At 37.4% G+C, this 20,262-nt stretch overlaps 1 protein-coding gene across 6 annotated transcripts in view; it reads right to left on the reverse strand.

Annotated features, from left to right (window-relative positions):
• Positions 1–8,154: 8,154 nt before the first annotated feature.
• LOC139456549 (P2X purinoceptor 4-like) overlaps positions 8,155–20,262 on the reverse strand; it is a 128,225-nt gene continuing 116,117 nt past the window's right edge. For 2 of the 6 annotated variants that reach the window (XM_071238323.1, XM_071238321.1), the window contains exons 11-12: positions 10,832–10,864; positions 8,155–9,515 (exon numbers count right to left, since the gene is read on the reverse strand). In XM_071238323.1, the coding sequence (XP_071094424.1) occupies positions 9,444–9,515; positions 10,832–10,864 (105 nt within the window). In that variant the 3' untranslated portion in view covers positions 8,155–9,443. Of the gene's footprint in view, positions 9,516–10,831; positions 10,865–15,442; positions 15,481–20,262 lie in introns of all 6 variants that reach the window. The other 4 variants (XM_071238326.1, XM_071238324.1, XM_071238327.1 and 1 more) reach the window with 3 other exon arrangements.

Consider the following 20,262-nt stretch of genomic DNA (forward strand, 5'->3'; position numbering starts at 1 on the left):
GATAAGAGCATTCAGTAGACTCAACAGTACTGAAACAAAGTAAATATAAAGTATATATATGAAGTTTATAATATATCTTTTATTTGCACTAATTATCTCAGCCGATATACGGCCATCGATTAAAAATCGTATTGGTTAATTTGACTACCAGAAGCAAAATATTAAGCAATAATATCCTAATATTTGGCATGTACTTTCTATAATTCTGATTCAAGGTGACATCCAGTCCAACACACAACAACATTCCTCAAGTATATTTTATCTAAGGACATGTTTCAATAGTTTACACGAATAATCATACAGATTTATGCTATCAACTAACAACCTGATCAGTAATTTGAGAAAGGTATCCAAATTTTCATTTCCTTCAAATACCTAATGTGTACTACAGTTTGTGAACAAAAGGGGACGTTTCTACGACTACCCATCTCCTGACGTATATCGACATTACTCCCAAGACACACAGACATCAGGTCTGCAGACACTCCTGCACACATGGCGAGGCTAGATCTAGGGGAATAGAAAATATTTACGCGAAACACTTTCTGAACAAATGATAGTCGAGGCGAAGAAGGCATTGGCCTCACACTAGGGCTGTTACGGGAACTCGGGTAGGTACTCAGTAGGACCTGGGTATCCACAGGACTACCCGGACCCGTGTTTAGTCACGTAATATATTGTCTAATGGCAAAAATGATCTAGAACTCTATGGTTACACTACAAGTCTCTAATGTTCGCATTTCTTTCTGTATTTCCAAAGCATGACTCCCAAAAGATTTTATATATATATTGTTTAATGACAAAAATTATCTAGAACTCTATGGTTAAACTACAAGTCACTATAAGTGACTAATGTTTGCATTTCTTTTTGACTATGCACACATTCCTCCTGACTTTATATGTATGAATAAAGATAAAACTTCAGTCAAATTCAGTTTATGCATAATCAGTGAGTTTTATACGTTTATCTAAATACATTTTGCCAGGGCTACGGTCAAACAATTCCCAGTCGGACGTTTGGACCTATCTCTTGAGACCTACAGAGGGTACCCAGGTAGGGTCGGGGAATACGGGGGTGGGTACCCGGGTAGTAAATTTGGACTCATCCCAGCCCATCCCCTGCTTTCCTTGGTGGACACGGTCGAATTAAGAATTTTTTTTTCAACCTTTTTACCTGTTATATCTTATTACATGTACATGGTTTACAGTATATTCAGCCCAGTAATCTTAAATTGAAAAAAAATAATTAACCTCCATACTAATTTACTGTTGATGAACGAAATACAAACATTTAGCTGGCCATTGAGTATAGTGATTTAGTAGTTGGTGAAACATTAATTTCACCAGACTCCGTCATCTTTTTAGAAATCCAAAAATAGTTGCAGCAAAAACACCAAACTGTATGTCAACAGGGCTTTGACTACAGACTCCAGCACCTGGGGAAGCCATAAGCTTGAAGTCGCAAGTGATTTTGCCCCCTTCATAACTACAAATTACACTTTTCTTTTGTGATAAAAATGGATATGTACAATGTGTATTTTTTGTAACATATCACCTTCAGAAAAAAAATAAAAATAATAATGAAAAATAACCATCTAAACACCTACAAATTACATTTCCATAAAACATTCTGTAATAAGTACTTTTGTAAACCCCAGTTAACTGTTGAATAATAGGTAAAATAGCATTGTTATCAGAGATTAAGCCTATTAAGAAGAGTCTGTGACGTCTCTGAAGAACCAGTGATGAGCCATGCAGACCTTGAGATTATATGGATTTTCCTATGCAAATGATCTTTTGAAAAATTGAAACCAATGAAATGTCAGTATGGAAAGAACCAATCAACAGCCATGTTTCATGTTGTGTGGAGTGTGCTCGCAGCCTATTGGCTGAAGGGGTCACTGCCTGTCTTGGGTGTAACATAGGGCACATCGTTCACATTTTCACAATAAATCTTTTGTTGATTTTCCGCCTGAAATACAATGAATTTGCTTCAGTTCCATTTGCTTCTAGTTGCTTATCCTTATAAGGCTAAGAAAGAACACAATTGGTTCTCAGTCCTTCATTTGAATAATGGTGGACACAAAGCTCGCTTTGTCTTTTATGCGAAAATCTTGTCTTATAATGACCCTGTTGAGAGAATGAGCGAGTGAGTATGGTTTTACGGCGCTTTTAGCAATATTAGGCTACCCGACCGCCCCAGTGGGAGAGTGGCTCACAGCGATTCATTAGCGAAAATCTCGCGGTTCAAAAGAAAACAAACAGATCCATACAAAATGATACAAATTTGGTTCTCTACAGTACACATAAACAAAAAAGACACCAACAAAAAATTTATTTTTTTATGATAAAAAAATAATAATTAAAAATAATCTCATAATGTGAGGTGTTAAGAATTTACTGATACAAAAGGGCCTGTATGTATCCCACATTTTTAAATAGCTGAAAATAAAGTGCATGATTTATTTTTTATCATAATAAGCATACTCTATCAACAAAGTTGGATCAACAAAAAACAGCTAGTCAAAATATTCATCAGTGTATTGCACAGCGCCAGAATGGCTTCAACTAACCTATCACCAGACTGGCATTGACTACGCCCACGTGGCCATCAGGGCAGAAATTAGTCTTCCAACTATATAGGAATTTGTTTTCATCTATACTCCTAAGGACACGTCATTACATTCTCCACAGACGATGCTTCCCAAGAGTAACGATGTCAAATGTATAATGACATTATTAATTTGAGATACAGTTTCAAAATGATCAAACTTTTAGGATCAACATTTGAGGGACGACTACTCAACAGGAATTAACATTGCCCAGGAAGTTGACCGGAATAATCTTCCCCTTTGATAAATGTCTGTCAGGTTCAAATTGGTCGTACAAAATGGCAGATTCTATGCAGCTCTCTGATTGGTCAGTCATGTGGTTCGGTTGACAGGTGGCGATAGATTAGTCGAACACTACAGTGAAGTGTAACAAGCTTAGTGACCACATTTATATACATCAACAAAACACAATTACTTCATTAGTAAAATATATCTATGTGATACACATTTGATTGGCAGACGGTGACCTTGGTTATCTTGGGGCCCATTTCAAAATTGACACAAACTTCGGATGTCTCGTCTTCACTAATCCTCAACTGAAGGTAAACACCTGAACTGTTCCCATGACTACAGAAAATCAGTTATGGCCATCAGGTGTTCTTTAACTCTTTTGGGGAGTACATATGCCACGTAGACCACCTATATCCAATATTCAGCCATACACAGGAAGAAGTAAGTATTTTATACTTGGCACCAACTCATCAGTAATTTGTTTCTTCAAATATTTTTTGTCAAATTTTGAGTTGGACATTTTTTGTATACTTGTTATCTAATCTGATACTTTATACTTGGTAGCAACTGATCGGTAATTAGGTTCTTCAAATATTTTTGGTAAAATTTTGAGTTGGACATTTTTTGTATACTTGTTATCTAATCTGATACTTTATACTTGGTGCCAACTGATCGGTTATTAGGTTCTTCAAATATTTTTGGTCAAATTTTGAGGTGGACATTTCTTGTAAACTTGTAATCTAAACTGATACTTTATACTAGGCGCCAACTCATCGATAATTTGGTTCTTCAAATATTTTTGGTCAAATTTTGAGTTGGACATTTTTTGTAAACTTGTAATGACCAACATATGATCATACAATTTAGACAGAAACTTAAAATTGATGTCAGTTGATGTATGCATCTGATGTGCAACACATTATGCATGAGTACACATGCACGAGTGCACATTATGCACGAATTCATATTATGGATTCATCGTAGAGTTTGTCATTTTAGAACCTTGGAACAGATATTTTTGTTAGTCGATATACATGTATGGTGATTTAATTGAGCTTTAATCACCAGAGAGTTTTTTTATTCCACTTTTTCTATAAGTAGATTATTCATAACAAGTAATCAATATATTTAGGCTAACAGGTTAGCCACGTACAAGAAGCTAACAAGCATATTTCCTATATCAACCTGAACTTATACAATCAACATAATGTCTCACACACAGAGGGTAGCAGATTTCCTAATTCCTTTCATACACCTCTCACAGCCCCTGTACATCATGGTTGATTTCATCATCTTCATATGACCTGATACACATCAACTGTCTAATAACACGCACACACACACACACACACACACACACACACACACGCATGCACACACACACACACGCATTCACACACACACACACGCACGCACGCACGCACACACACGCACGCACGCACGCACACACACGCAGGCACACACACACGCAGGCACACACACACACACACACACACACACACACAGAGAACAGTTCATCTGAACAGTTCCCCTGCTACAAGCTTCGAAGATACAAACTAATTCAGAAAAACTCTTACACACAGATTTCAATTTTTTCCACATTAATCAGTTTCACAAATATTTTAGTTTATTATTTCCACATTAATTAGTAAGGCATGGATCATATTTCTGCATTCTTAACTTACACAAAGAGTATATTAAATTTAAAAAACTTTATTTGTATTATTTCTGCACTAATTACTCATACAAATATCACATCTAATTTCTACATTAGTTGCTTTTGTTCTTTTAACTAATCTAAATTTCCAACAACAAAAATGTTTAAAATGCTTTGTTTGATTGAAATTTAATTATTTTTTAAAACAATTACTCAAGAAATATTTAGTTCCGGAAATTAACTGCAAATCCACTCAGACAAATGTGTTATCTTTTTTTTTTGCATCCTGCCTGAAAATCTTCAAAGTAAAATAAAATAAATCTGGCTTTAATATTTGAAATATATACCCTTTTGGACAGATCACCATAACATCCCGGACTTAACGCTTGGGCCTCATCTAACACAAATATGTAGAAATGGAAGTATTGTAAGTACATTCGTGAGTTTGGTTTAACTCCATATTGAATAGTATTTCAGTTAAATCATAGCATGTCTGTTATTGTTGGAGCTAAGTGCAGAGTGATCCTGGTCTTAACCCACATGATCAGTACTAACTGGGATCTAGAGCCAAGATCACAGGATCCTGGCATGCCCAAGGGACATAACTCTGCACACCAAATTGCAGTACCTCGGCCACCTGTAAGTTCTGTACCTTGACAGACTTATAATAGTCACACCACTTTAGTATGGATCAAACACTCATAATCTACATCCTAGCACATACCTCCAAGATACTTTTTGCGGAAGTCTTGATCCATTAACATGTCCTTAAGACAGATGCTGCCAACGTAATACCAAACACAAACAAACACATAAAACCAAAAACATTCTGAATAATGGCACTCAAACTGTTATTCCCCATTTTCAACGTGGTTTAAGTAAAACAGTATTGTAACCAAGTTTAAAATAATAACAATTGATTTCAATTGGACAATTTAATTTCAGGACACCTCAATACTTGTTTAATTATAATACTTGTTAAATCGAACAATGATATGTATTCTGTAGGTATGGATGGTCAGTTCAGACTAAATCATAAAACACTGCTCACGTCTACCATCTGATTGGCCGGTGTCATGGTGATCAGAGGGTAGCCATGACAGAGTTAAACCATATGGTTTTTCTATAATTCTGCACTTGACTAATAGTTGCGTCACAATTACTTGTTAAATGCACATTCAGATGGCCACTGGATTCCTGGCTCAGATTCAACTGTGACAACAATAGCGTGATGTTATCATAATGGTTTCATTGGGGAGTATTAAATATCAGAAGTGGCTCCAAATTGTTGAATTTGTAGAAAATGACTCAAAAACACTTGTGACTAATCTTGCTGTTATGGTTGAAGCTCAAACAGTGTTGCACAGTGTTGGAGTGGCTACTATTTGAAACTGACCACTTGACCCACAGAGAAGGCTTGTATACCCTGTGAATAAAGCATGGCGGTCACAGCACAAACAAAACAAGATATCACGTGATGTACAATACAATTTAAGAATGTCTAATAACATTTTGATTTGTGAACAAATCTCTTCATAAAACAGCATGATTTGGGATATCTTTCCAACATACTGTTACCCTATCTCTTATCATAGAGAGCGACCGAGTGAGTTGGGTTTAACACTGCTTTGAACAGTATTCCAGTTATATCGCGGCGTGTCAGCTTAATGTGGAAGGAAAGCCCGAAATTGATGCAGGTCTAAGACGTTTACCACTTCGGTGAAACCCACAGGTATGGTGCTGACAACCCTGGAAACATAATCGGGGGGAATCGGGATTTGAATGGATGATCACAGGATTCTGGTGTGCCCAAGGGACATAACTCTGCACAGTGAACTGCAGCACCTTTGATGACTCCCTTATCATGTGTATGGAGGAGAGTGTTCGATTACTCTGATGATCTGTGATTACTGGGAACTGATGTGATTACTGGGAATTGTTGTGATTACTGGGAACTGTTGTGATTACTGGGAACTGTTGTGATTACTGGAAACTGATGTGATTACTGTGAAAATGACCAAGTTATGAGAACAACATCACTGTGCATAAATTTGAACATGATTTGTGTAAAGATATAAGTTATGAGCAAAGATAGGATTTGGCATGGGCATTCCATAGTGAGTGAGTGAGTGAGCTGAGTTTTACGCTGTTTTGAACCATATTTCAGCTATAGCACTGCACATGAGCTTGATGTGGGTTGTATGTCGGAAGTGATGCCGGCTCCACTTACCATTTGGGCAAAACCAGCAAGCATGGGTATGGTGCTGACAAACCTAGAACCATAATCTGCATGAACCCACTACCATAGGTTCCTGGTATGGATAAGGGACACAACTCCGCACAGCAAAACCAGCAAACATGGAAATGGTGCTGACAAACCTAGAACCATAATCTGAACCCACTACCATAGGTTCCTGGTATGGCTAAGGGACACAACTCCGCACAGCAAATTGCGATAACAACTGGACTGTCAACTTTCGACAAAACAGAAATGCCCCTGTCCAAAGTTGGGTAGTATGGCTAAAAGAAAATCAGTATGGATTTCCTCTTTGAGATATATATTTTCTCGATCAGCATGTCCAAAACAGCGCAAAAATAATAAGATTAAAAATGCAATCATTAGTGACATATGTGACCACACACAAACGTAATCCTTATCAATGTTTTGCCCACGAATCAATCTTAACATTCAGTTTGGGGGGGGCTTCATCTAAATTTTGATTTTCCACTATTAGTGGAGTGTATGTGATTACTCATCCTTAATAATCAATTATATACTACTCAAAAGAAGTTAAAGAACACCCAATGTTTTCATGAATTAATTAATCTGGTGGTTATTGCATCAGGCTGCTTTCCAATTGTGCATGTGTTTACCTTGTTTTGAGTAGTATATTGTATGTGACCAAGAAAATCTTTTAAATAAGAGGAACTGCAATATGTGCTTACTCAGCAAGTCTCAATTCAACAGCTATACTTATAAAAGCTATACAGGACATGGGCACTCAATGTTTTGTTTGTTTGTTTGTTGTTTAACGCCGCACTCAGCAATATTCCAGCTACCGTATTTGACGTAAAAAGCGCCCAGGGCGCTCTCAAAATTAGAAATAGGGGGCTCTTATTAGAATATTATGTTGATGAGAGAAAAAACTGAGTTGAAAGATAAATTTTGTGGTTTATGCTGACAGCCTGAAATGTTTATATATGAGAGATACATTTTTCCAGAATTTAATTGCCTGTAATAAAGAGTGCAAATAACACACGAGTGCGTATTATACGCGAATAAATAAGTGTTGTGTACATTGATCAATCGGAAGGGGTGCTAATTGGAATTGTTCACTAGCCAGTATATTAGCAAATATCGCCTTGGGCGCTTATTAGAGCGGGGGCGTTTATTACGTCGAATACGGTATATCACAGTGCATCCAATCATAGCCTGGCACTCCCTAACTGTATGAAATCCCCCACACCTCCCCTGAACTAGAAAAATATATACATTCACTGCAAGAAGCCTCTGTGGGTTCTGATTCAATCTCATTAAAATCAGATCTTCATTTACTTGTTAGCCATGTGACTGGTAAGTTAAAAATGGTGAAAGGCTGTTCTGACATGACCTGTAACAGGCTCATATCTTTGTGTAGTGGTAGCAAATGCTAAGATTGATCTGATTAAGCTTGGCCTTGATCAATTGTTACATGTTATAAAGCTTGTTGTATGCTGGCTGTAGAATCGTAAACATCGGACACACATTGTCATGGCGATGAGATAGTTATGGTGAGTCTGTGTACATGGACTGCAGCCCAGGGAAGGAACACCTTCTCCATCCCTCCCCTCTCAAAAAAACTACCCACAGTTCTAATTAATGGCTAACACTATAATGTAATAACAAAACATAATTCTTGTTGTTACAAAAAATACTAGTCCATGTGTATGTTCATTTGCATCATTCCACACAATCTATCTGGAGTTGTCTCCCTTGCAGCCATTCTCTTTGCTAATCATCAAGAAAATGAACATAAAATATATATGTCTTGTACATCTTACCAAGCTCCTGATTAGGTGTAAATTGCAAGCAATAATAATTTAGTCACATTTATTCCAGCTGCTCTCTAGGCTAATAAGGAAAATGAATTCCTATGACTTTAATCATCCAATGTTTGTTTGAAATTAACAATGCAACACATTATTTGTTATATTATTTTTGGTTTCCTGATTTTTCTGACCCCTAAAATTTTATGAGATGAGCATCAAGAACTAGTTTAATACTTTGTTTAAAAATACACTGTGTAAAGCCTAATTTAAGTTCAATTTATATTTACTTTAAAATCATGAACAGTAAAATCTTCATTCATGACGATGGATTTGCCAACCAGATGCTTCGAGCAATCTGACAAATACAGTAAAACCCTTGTACCCTCAAAGCCTGGAGACCATAGTAAATACATCAAGCTAGTCTGTTTTTCAAGGATGGAACATATTAGGCAGAGACCAGTTAGGACTTTCTTTTCCTTCTTGACCTAACATATCAATAGTTGCTTACATACCTTAAAGCTTAATTGTAGCAGATTTGCTTTTGGGTTGGCAAATTAGAATTACCTGCCCTTGGTTCAAATTTATTGGAGTTTGAACACAACACTGCTATTGGCTTTGATCATGAGTAGGAATTCAGATTTAAGAGAATTGTCTAACATACTAACTTAAATTATTACTAGTTTAATTTGGGAAAGGCATAAGCTTCAAAATATTCAGTAGAGGTCAGGGGTCAGTTTGTATTTGTCGCTGATTTGCTCCAGTTGGGAAGTCTGCACTGAAAACAGGAAGTGATGTCACAAAACAGGAAGTGATGTCACAAAACAGGAAGTGATGTCACTGTCCATGAGAGACGGAGAAAGGTGTATATCACAGCGTAGCACTTCAGTGGGTGGGTATTCTGGCGTCTCCTGTGACTACTTCCCATTGTTCACATTGGAAGGAGTGTTATCTTCCTTGTTTTCTTTGAACCGGTCCTCCTCCATCACCTAGGCAACGGAAACAAAACAATTATTTACAAAACATATTTAAAACAATATATGAAAATGTAAGATCTGATTACAAAATATTCAAAGCTGAATTTTACAATTTTATGAAAACTGAAAAACAATATCAAAGAATAAATCTAGATCGTCAAATAGCACAAACTTCACTACAATTAAATTAATTAAAACCCCTAGAAAACATTTTTAAGATACACTTTTCATTTTTGATAATTAATAAGTAACATTTTTCTGAAAAATCCATTTACACAACATAGTAGAGTCCTGTCACTTTGAACTTCCATTGTCATCTTGGGAAATTGAAAATTCTTTAGAGTCTGATATAAGTCGTACGGATAACACAAGTTTAAACATCCATGCAAGCTCCAACAAACGCTTATTCCTCTCATGACTATCATCATCATCATCATCATCACAAATACTGCATGCAAATGTCACATGACCATGCAACTACATCGGTGCAACACAATCTGTCAGAATCGCACTTCTAGTAATTTAATAAACACTTGTCTACATCGAGATACTGCTAGATACAACTGATATTTATATGATCTGAATAACTGACATGTTACATAAATATATATACTACTCAAAAAAAAAAAAATACTGAATAAAGAAAGAGGGGAGTCATCAATATTTTGGGGGATGTTTTTAATAAATAGATTTCTCAGGCCTTACTTCCCAAAAAATCCCCAAAAGTATTTATGATCCCTTACTTTCTTTGTTCAGTATAGTTAAGAAGCAACCAATTCTTCCATGTTGCTATAGCTAATCTGTCATATGGCATAGTAACATGAAAGAATCAGATGGTCCATAGCCTTTTTTGAGTAGTATGTCCTAAACACGAGTCCAACTCACACCAACTAAAACTCATAAAATAATTATCCTTACAAAACTGTTGAAACTATTTTCCTTCAGAGAAAGGAAAAAAAAATAGTGTATCAAAAAAAAGACGAAGTCTTCTAATCATGTCTTTTTGCACTCTTTATAACCTGTTTACAAACATCAAACAATCTCAATGACAGATCAGATAAATTAACAATTAAAATATTTTTACAAATATATATGTTAATATCGTGAAAAAATCATGATTAAGTTAATGAATAACAAGAAATTCACGTATTAATGTCAATCAAAAATGTAATTTTAATATAAAATAAATAAGGGATGGATTTAAATAACAGCTCATGCATTTTTGAAATATACATGACTTGCTCGATCAGCATCTCACAAACAAAAGCTAAAATGGAAGAAATAAAAAGTAATATCTACAATGTGTTTTATACGTTTGTTGTTTTTACCCGCTGTGGCCCACAACCATTCCAATTGCGCTGCTTGATGAGAGAATAGTGAGAGAGAGTTTACTTGACAAGCTCCACCCACACCTAGTAGCATGCTGGTCATAGGGTACTAGTTGTGTATACACTGCAGGTTATAGTCTAAAATGAGGAACATTTTGGCAGCCATCTTGGATTTGGTGGCCATTTTGAAAGTTTTTTGATGGCCCTATAGCAAAGTGCTTGTTTTTTGTTTTTTGTTTTACGCCACACTCGGGATGTTCCAGCTATATGACTGCGGTCTGTGAATAATCACGTCTGGACCAAACAATCCAGTGATTGATATCATGAGCATTGATCCACGCAATTAGGATCGATGACATGCTTCTACCAAGTCAGCGAGCCTGACCACCAGATACTGTTAGTCACCTTTTACGACAAGCATAGTCGCCTTTTACAGCACGCATGGGTTGCTGAAGACGTATTCTACCCCAGATCTTCACGGGTCAGCACTCCAAAAAGCATATGTTGTATGTGGCGCTTGTACTGGGATGGGGAACCTGTGATATGCTCCACCCATACCTAGTAGCAAGTGGGTTATAGGGTACTGTGAATACTCAGCAGGTTATAGTATAAAATAAGGATAATTTGGGCAGCCATCTTGGATTTGGTGGCCATATTGGAAATCTTTGGATGGTCTTTAGCCACTAAAACTTGTACTGGGATGAAGAACCTGTGTACCAAATTTCATGCTTTCAACTCAAAGTGCACAATTTAGTCACTAAACTGCTCCCCAAGTATACCTCGTATAAACCGAAATCCTTGAACAAACACATGCCATTATTAAATCCCGGGTCAGACTCTCTTCCTTTGAATCTTACAAAATATCAAGATGTGGCATTTTGAATAAAAATATTTAAAAAAAATTGCTTCAAATGTGTCTCCATCAAGTATAGACGCCTTCCAAACAGAACAAAATTCCAGATGTTTATTCCAGGATTAATGGGTTAGCATTTACTCTTGGTTTCAAATTTCATTTGAACCACTCCAACTTGCGTCATTGGATTCATGATTCAACATTTTAAACGGCTGAGGTATCATGTGACTAATATTGTCGGCATCAATGTTGATTTTGAACGCAGTGAATAATGAAACAGTTATATGACTGCGTTAAGTGAAGACAAGAGAAACATAGGGTTGATTAAACAGCAGTAATCCAAGCTGTTAAGATTCTGGAATTGATCATTGCACACTCAAAGGAGACAACTCTTAGAATACTAGTCTAACTGCACCCCCGTATTTCACAGTGAGATAACACTGCTTTCTGGGTAATATCTGTGGCCTGTGCCATGGAGATTGCTGTACAAGATGGATCTGTATCTATGCTGCTATGCCAGGTAAAGTCGGTGTGTCTTAAATAGTGATGTCTCAAGCTCACTGTCAGACACTGTATATCTGTGCTTCTAAGCAGGGCAAGTCACGGTGTCTTTTAGAGCTGGACTTTTAGAGAATCGACACACAACTCAGTTCTTTGGAGACTAGATGTTTACGAGATAGGTTTAGAACCTACTTATTTCTCAGCCACGAAAAAACATACGACAGGCCACATGAACATACATCTCTTTGGTGAAACCCATGGTCAGATGAAACAGACAAATATTATTGTACGGTTTAGGGCTGGGACGGGTAACTCGGGTACTCAGGTTGGGTGGGTATAGAGTAGGACCCGGGTACCCACAGGACTACCCGGACCTGTGGTTAGTCACGTGATATATTGTCTTATGGCAAAAATGATCTAGAACTCTATGATTACACTACAAGTCACAAATGTTTGCATTTCTTTCTGAAGATGAAACTTCAGTCAAATTCAGTGTATGTATGACCAGATCGTTTAATAAGTGTATCTAAATACATATTGTTAGGGCTACAGTCAAAACTATTCCCAATCGGACATTTGTACCCATCTCTTGAGACAATCAGTGGGTACCTGGGTAGGGTCGGGTAATAGTTGGGTAATAGTTGGGTGGGTACCCGGGTAGTAAATTTGGACTTGTCCCAGCCCTAGTTCGATTCTGACTATGTCATGAGCATGTGTTTATGAATCACTATTAAACCAGGTGTTCGCGAAAGGTGAGCTTATCCTGCCCCACTAGTTGCACCCATCACAAACTCATGCAAAGGCAAGTCAATTATGCACCTGAAGAAACATTGGAACAGAATGGTACAAGTCAAAATAGGGATATATTTTGTCACTGATGTGTCAAATTTGGAAATGTCCTCCACATATCTACCAAAAAACTTTTGAAAGCTTAATTGAAGCCTTGAATGTTGTAACCTTGATAGAACAAACCTCTGTGAAAAGTTGTAGGGTGCTCTTTGAAATACTGGTAGAAAGAGCAAGCTCGATAAATCTTGTTTGAGTACAGAAGTTTTGACAGTCGCTTTTTAAGATTGCTTTGTGGTCTGTGACCAAGAATAATGAAAACCACAAGACAGCAACAAAAGATAAACTGTGGCTCTGAATTTCAGTACAACTTCAAATTGTTAAATACTTCAATATTAGTCGCCAGGTTTATATTGATGTCAAAATCTCAAAAATCATGCATGACTCAAAATTGTTTTGATGACTCTCAAAATTGTACTTATGACTCTTAATATTGTACTCATGATGCAAAATTGCATGAATGACTGACTGATAGTATTCATACTTGAGGCTTAAGGGTGTTCATGATTCAAAACTGTTCATGACTCAAGATTGTGTTCATGACTCAAAATTGCATTTATGACTTTTAAAATGATATTCATGACTCACATGCTTGTATTCATGACTCAAATTTCTTTTCTTGATTCAAAATTGTATTCCAGACTCTCACAATTGTGTTCATGACTACCAAAATTAAATTCAAGACTCATAAAATAAATGCAGTGAGTCATTTCGGCTCCGTTTTTCAGAAACCTTGAGCTACCCTGCACCAGAGAGAGCACTGATAGGTGACTAGCCCAGAGGAGAAGGCGCCGATAGATGACTAGCCCAGAGGAGGAGAGAGCGCTGACAGATGGCTTGAGAAAGAGATAAGGCACAGATAACGAGGAAAGATATCCCAATACCTACCACCACCATCATCAACACACCATATAGGAAACACCTATCACATATTTTGGTTTACAGATTCAACCAGTCAGATCCAAAATCCACAATGATAAAACTTCAAAAAGTTTAAATTTATACTTATTGGCTTGTTCACTATCTTAGATGGATGAGAAAAACAACAAGAGACAATTCCAAAACTCGAACAAAATTTAAATTTTCAATAAACACTGATCAAATGCACTGTGGGTAGTTCCAGTCAACTGTAACCACTTTGTAATGAGAACACAGCCATTTTGGACAGAAGTAAATAAATTTACTGTACGAACCTATATATTTAAATTAAAGTGTGCTGGACGAATGTAGAAATATAATCATTGTTGCTGTGAATAATGTGATTTGGCGCTGTCACAGTATATGGTAAAGTGGACCCTATAGAATGGGGTAAACGGAAGTTGAAAGTATCAGAGGGACACACGATTCGCCGAAATTTAGGTAAACATAATTGAATGAAATTTTAAATAAAATTAATAAAACAGATTGCCAACATAAGGTCAGATATACAGAGAATTACCAGATAGTGTAACAACATGATTAACGTATTCAAAACGGATTTGTTGATATGCTATTTCCGATGACTGATCATGACAGCCTGAAATTATTCTTAAGAAAAGTCTGTGCTTAAAATACATGAAAGATATTCTTTTTCCAGGATTTAGTTGCCCATAATTTGAGGTGCGTATTATACACGAGTGCGTATTATACATGAATAAATATGGTATATTTCCTTCAACAGTCCCAAGATATACACATGTAAACCATAAGATTGAAAAAAGGTTCCAAAGACATGGTTAGTAAAGAAGTGTTTCGAATACACCATCACCAGATCGAAGAGCTACAAGACATCCCCGGTTAACCAGGGTATGAAATATCCATTCTATTATGATAGATACCCAGGACCCATTTGCCACCATAGCTTCACTTCTGAACTGAAGCCACCATCTTCATCTCACGTCTCACTGAGCTTAGAATTCCTCTTGCTCATGAATGTAGTTTGATTGGACGGCTATTTTTAGTGACGTGTCAGTCAAATAAGGCTAAAAAACAAAACTTTTTGGTGTACAGGTCCAAGGTACTTATAATAGAATGGATAAATATACTAGTCTGGATAATGGAGGACGAGCAACATTCAGAAAGTGAGTTGTTAATAATAATAATAATAATAATAATAATAATAATAATAACGATGATGATGATGATGATGATAATGATAATAATGATAGTAATAATAATAATAATAATGATAATGATAATAATAATAATAAGTCTGTCGCTTTTATGATGTAAGCCTGTGAATAATCAAGTCTTGACCAGACAATGATTGATATGATATTATGACATTATGTCATGTGATATTATGAAAATTCATGCAATCAACCAAGTCAATGATCCTGGCCACCTGATCAAAGAGGTAAATACCAATGTGTTAATTGTGGTCTGTTATCATTGTGTTATCTAACTAGAGTCACCATCAACAAAATACTCACGGCACCAGCTACTCAATTTCTTCATATTCAGCGTTTTCCTTTGAGAAAATAATATACACAAAAATAAAATTCTATTAACATGTCTATACCCAATTCCAATCACAGCGAGGAAAGGTGAAATGGGGTTTAACGTCTCGTTAAAGATTATTGCACTCATACAGCAACGTACATGCATGTCTGTGGAACTACTTGTATTAGCCTGGACTAATGCCGGTTTTATTGTGCCGGCCCATTGAGATACCATGTTGCAGTTTAACATGGATACCCCACTCTGACATTAGTATTCGAATTCTGAGCCGACCAGTGTTTGTCAGGCAGGGTAACAACAAGTACCAACTGTTAATGTCTTTTGGTAAGACACAAACAGGTAATCGAACCACCAGACACTCTCACCACTATACCATGGAGGCGGTCTCCAGACAAACCCTCTGTCCGGTAGACCTATGAGGAGGTCCTCAGGCAGACACTCTATCCACTAGACCTTGGAGGTCCTCAGACACACCCTTTATCCACCAGACCATGAAGGCGGTCTCCAGACAAACCCTCTGTCCAGTAGACCTATGAGGAGGTCCTCAGGCACTCTATCCACTAGGCCTTGGTGGTCCTCAGACACACCCTTTATCCACCAGACCATGGAGGCGGTCTCCAGACAAACCCTCTATCCGGTAGACCTATGAGGAGGTCCTCAGGCAGACACTCTATCCACTAGACCTTGGAGGTCCTCAGACACACCCTTTATCCACCAGACCATGGAGGCGGTCTCCAGACAAACCCTCTGTCCAGTAGACCTATGAGGAGGTCCTCAGGCAGACACTCTATCCACTAGGCCTTGGTGGTCCTCAGACACACCCTTTATCAACCAGACCATGGAGGCGGTCTCCAGACAAACCCTCTATCCAGTAGACCTATGAGGAGGTCCTCAGGCAGACACTCTATCCACTAGGCCTTGGTGGTCCTCAGACACACCCTTTATCAACCAGACCATGGAGGCGGTCTCCAGACAAACCCTCTATCCAGTAGACCTATGAGGAGGTCCTCAGGCAGACACTCTAACCACTAGACCATGGAGGCGGTCTCTCTATCAAGAAGACCATGGAGGAGGTCTCCAGACAGACTCTCTATCCCCTAGGACTTGGAGGATGTCTCAAGAGAGACCCTCTATCCACAAGACCATTGAGGCAGTCTCCAGACAGACTCTCTATCCCCTAGGACTTGGAGGATGTCTCAAGAGAGACCCTCTATCCACTAGACTATGGAGGATGTCTCAAGACAGACCCACTATCCACAAGACCATGGAAGCTGTCTCCAGACAGACCCTCTATCCACTAGACCTTGGAGGAGGCCCTCAGACACACCCACTATCCATAAGACCATGGAGGCGGTCTCCAGACAGACCCTCTATCTACTAGACCTTGTTGGATGTCTCAAGACAGACCTTCTATCCACTAGACCACGTATGCGGTCAACACTGACAATGACACCTTCCTTATTCAAACTCCAATGAGACAGTGAGGAAGAATCACATAATTTTACATTGGTGAACTAACACTTAAAATATAATTCCAAAATCAAATTGTCTAACCCCTTGTCTCAAAATTGGAAAGAGAAATCACAGTTCTAATGACATTGAATTAACCAGATTTCACTGTTAGTTAAACCAGAAACTTAAAATGCCAAGTGCCTTGTAATGAAGCTTAATATTCTTGTCCAAGCTTTCTTACAATTCCCACAGTCACAATGAGACACTGGCAAGAGGATGATCCTCTGCTCATCATCATCTAGTAACACAAACCTCCCCGCCAACCTTACCACAATTCTTTGAAGAAACCCACTTAAATTTGATGAAACTTCTGAAACAGTTCTCTGCATAAGTATCCACGGTAACATAATATCCAATTTAAAGTCTGGGAAGGACATTATGGGTGAGCTGTTCCAGCAACTGATGTAGAATCAAATGTCATCACTTCAAACTCCAAACATCCCTGTATCTACTGAAGCTCACAGGGCTGATGGCGGCCATATTGAACTAGTCAGATACCTCAGTAAGACATGACGAAGGTCCATACCACGGACAGATTGGTGTATGTCATGGATGCCAACACAGAGATATTTTAAGTCCTGCATCAAGACACAATACTTATCTCATTTGTAAAAATTCTCTGAAAACATAACCAATTTAGGCTCTGAATTGAAATAAGTTACAGTCCGCTGGAAAAATCAATGTGTTAACCGACTGAACTTTTCATGGAGTCACGAGACAAATTGACAGAAAACGCCATTCATTCAATGAGAGATTGGCTCATTCTGCTCAATATTCACTCACAAATTGAGATTTATACGGAGTTTAGAATTTCTTTGTCTTCTGTTAGTTTTTACAAAGTATCTTTTTGTCAGTTTATTAGTTTATTTACGGTAGAATTTCTTTTCAACTGAGACAAAGAAGAATTCATCCCAATTAGAGCCCATGTGGAACTAGTCAATCTGTCACAGAGATCAAGGACATGTTAAGGCAATTTGTAATGAGACTGAGTGTTTCAGTCATTCACAAATTGACTGAATTGGACATTGAACATGTATATATACTGAACAAAAAAGTTATGGATCATGAATATTTCTCAGGATATTTTTATGAAATTGTGCACTCTATCCCCCAAAACATTCATGATCCAAAACGTTTTGTTCTTTATATATATGAAACATTGTAAAACACTGAGGAAGTGCCACAGGTGACAATTCAACATTTGAAACCTCTGTCTCACTCTTTGGGTTTCAAATGAAATTCTCAATAACACCTGCAAATATGAACCAACTACCTAACTTGGCAATATTCCTGCTGTAGCAAGGCAGCTTGCAGATAATCAGTTCTGGATCACACAAACCAGTGAGTGATGTCATGAGCAAATTCCCATGCCCGCATATGTTAATGCACAATATAACATAGATAAATTGCAAAAGACAATGAAGAACGAAGTGTGGTTAAATTCACAATAAAACATTGTTCTGGTCATTGCAGCAGAGATGAAGGACAAATCAAAGAGATGGCATGAGTGCATCATCAACCGTTTCATAAACAATGCCCGAATATTATTTTGTCCGCAAGAACAGTCAGTAAAATATCTTTCTATACATGCATCATTTCTTAGAACTTGTTAACTGATTATGAATAATACTGATTAATTTCAGCTGCAGATTTCTTGATATATATTGAACTGAACAGTACTATGCACCACCTGTTCAATACTGTACACCAATTGTACAATTCTGTACACCAATTATCCAATACTGTACACCAATTGTCCAATACCGTACACCAATTGTACAATATTGTACACCAATTGTCAAATACTGTACACCAATAGTCCAATACTGTACACCAATTGTACAATACCGTACACCAATTGTACAATTCTGTACACCAATTATCCAATACTGTACACCAATTGTCCAATACCGTACACCAATTGTACAATATTGAACACCAATTGTCCAATACTGTACACCAATTGTCCGATACTGTACACCAATTGTCCAATACTGTACATCAATTGTCCAATATTGTACACCAATTGTCCAATACTGTACACCAATTGTCCAATACTGTACACCAATTGTCCAATACTGTACACCAACTGTCCAATACTGTACACCAATTGTACAACACTGTACACCAACTGTCTAATACTGTACACCAATTGAACAATATTGTACACCAATTGTACAATACTGTACACCAACTGTCCAATACTGTACATCAATTGTCCAATACTGTACACCAATTGTCCAATACTGTACACCAACTGTCCAATACTGTACACCAATTGTCCAATACTGTACGCCAATTGTCCAATACTGTACACCAACTGTCCAATACTGTACATCAATTGTACAATACTGCACACCAATTGTCCAATACTGTACATCCATTGTACAATCTTGTACACCAATTATCAAATACTGTACACCAATTGTCCAATACTGTACACCAACTGTCCAATACTGTACACCAACTGTCCAATAATGTACACCAATTGTCCAATACTGTACACCAATTGAACAATATTGTACACCAATTGTACAACACTGTATATCAAATGTCCAATACTGTACACCAATTATCCAATACTGTACACCAATTGTACAATCCTGTATATCAAATGTCCAATACTGTACACCAGTTGTACAATGCTGCTTATCCATTGTACAATACTATGAACCAATAGTACAATACTCCAACCCACATGCTATTAAAGTTTCAAATATTATCAGAATTACCACACTCTGGAGACGATTCAAATACCCAAACGGTACCATCTTGTACAAGAAAACATCATCACACACAAGGGACAACAGATTTAAATAGAAGCTCTGAGTTCAGTCAAATAGCATGGACGACAGCTCAGTACAACACTTGGTATACACACACACTTGCTGAAATGTCATCAAGGCATTAAGGACCTTAGGAATATTTGATAACATATACCACACAACTGCTTCAATATCTTGTTTCAATACGACTTTGAATGACCAACAACACGAACACATCTAACACAAACTGCATGCATGTAGTGACTCTCTGCCACGGTGGCTGTTCGTTATAACTGACTTGGAGCCATGCTTTGTAAGCAGACATGTGACACAACAGATGAAACAACATGTAACTTGTTGTAAGGATATTAGTATCAACAGCATCAACACAGCTGGTTTACATACTGCTACCTTTGGGCCCAACTTCAAAATAGTTCTGGATGACAAAGCAACATGAAGGTAAATGTAGGCATAGAACAAGCACAGGGTAAATCTACACATGGATCTAAACATGG

This window comes from Haliotis cracherodii, unplaced genomic scaffold (assembly GCF_022045235.1).
Source record: "Haliotis cracherodii isolate W230 unplaced genomic scaffold, xgHalCrac1.p SCAF_11, whole genome shotgun sequence".
Taxonomy (NCBI): domain Eukaryota; kingdom Metazoa; phylum Mollusca; class Gastropoda; order Lepetellida; family Haliotidae; genus Haliotis; species Haliotis cracherodii.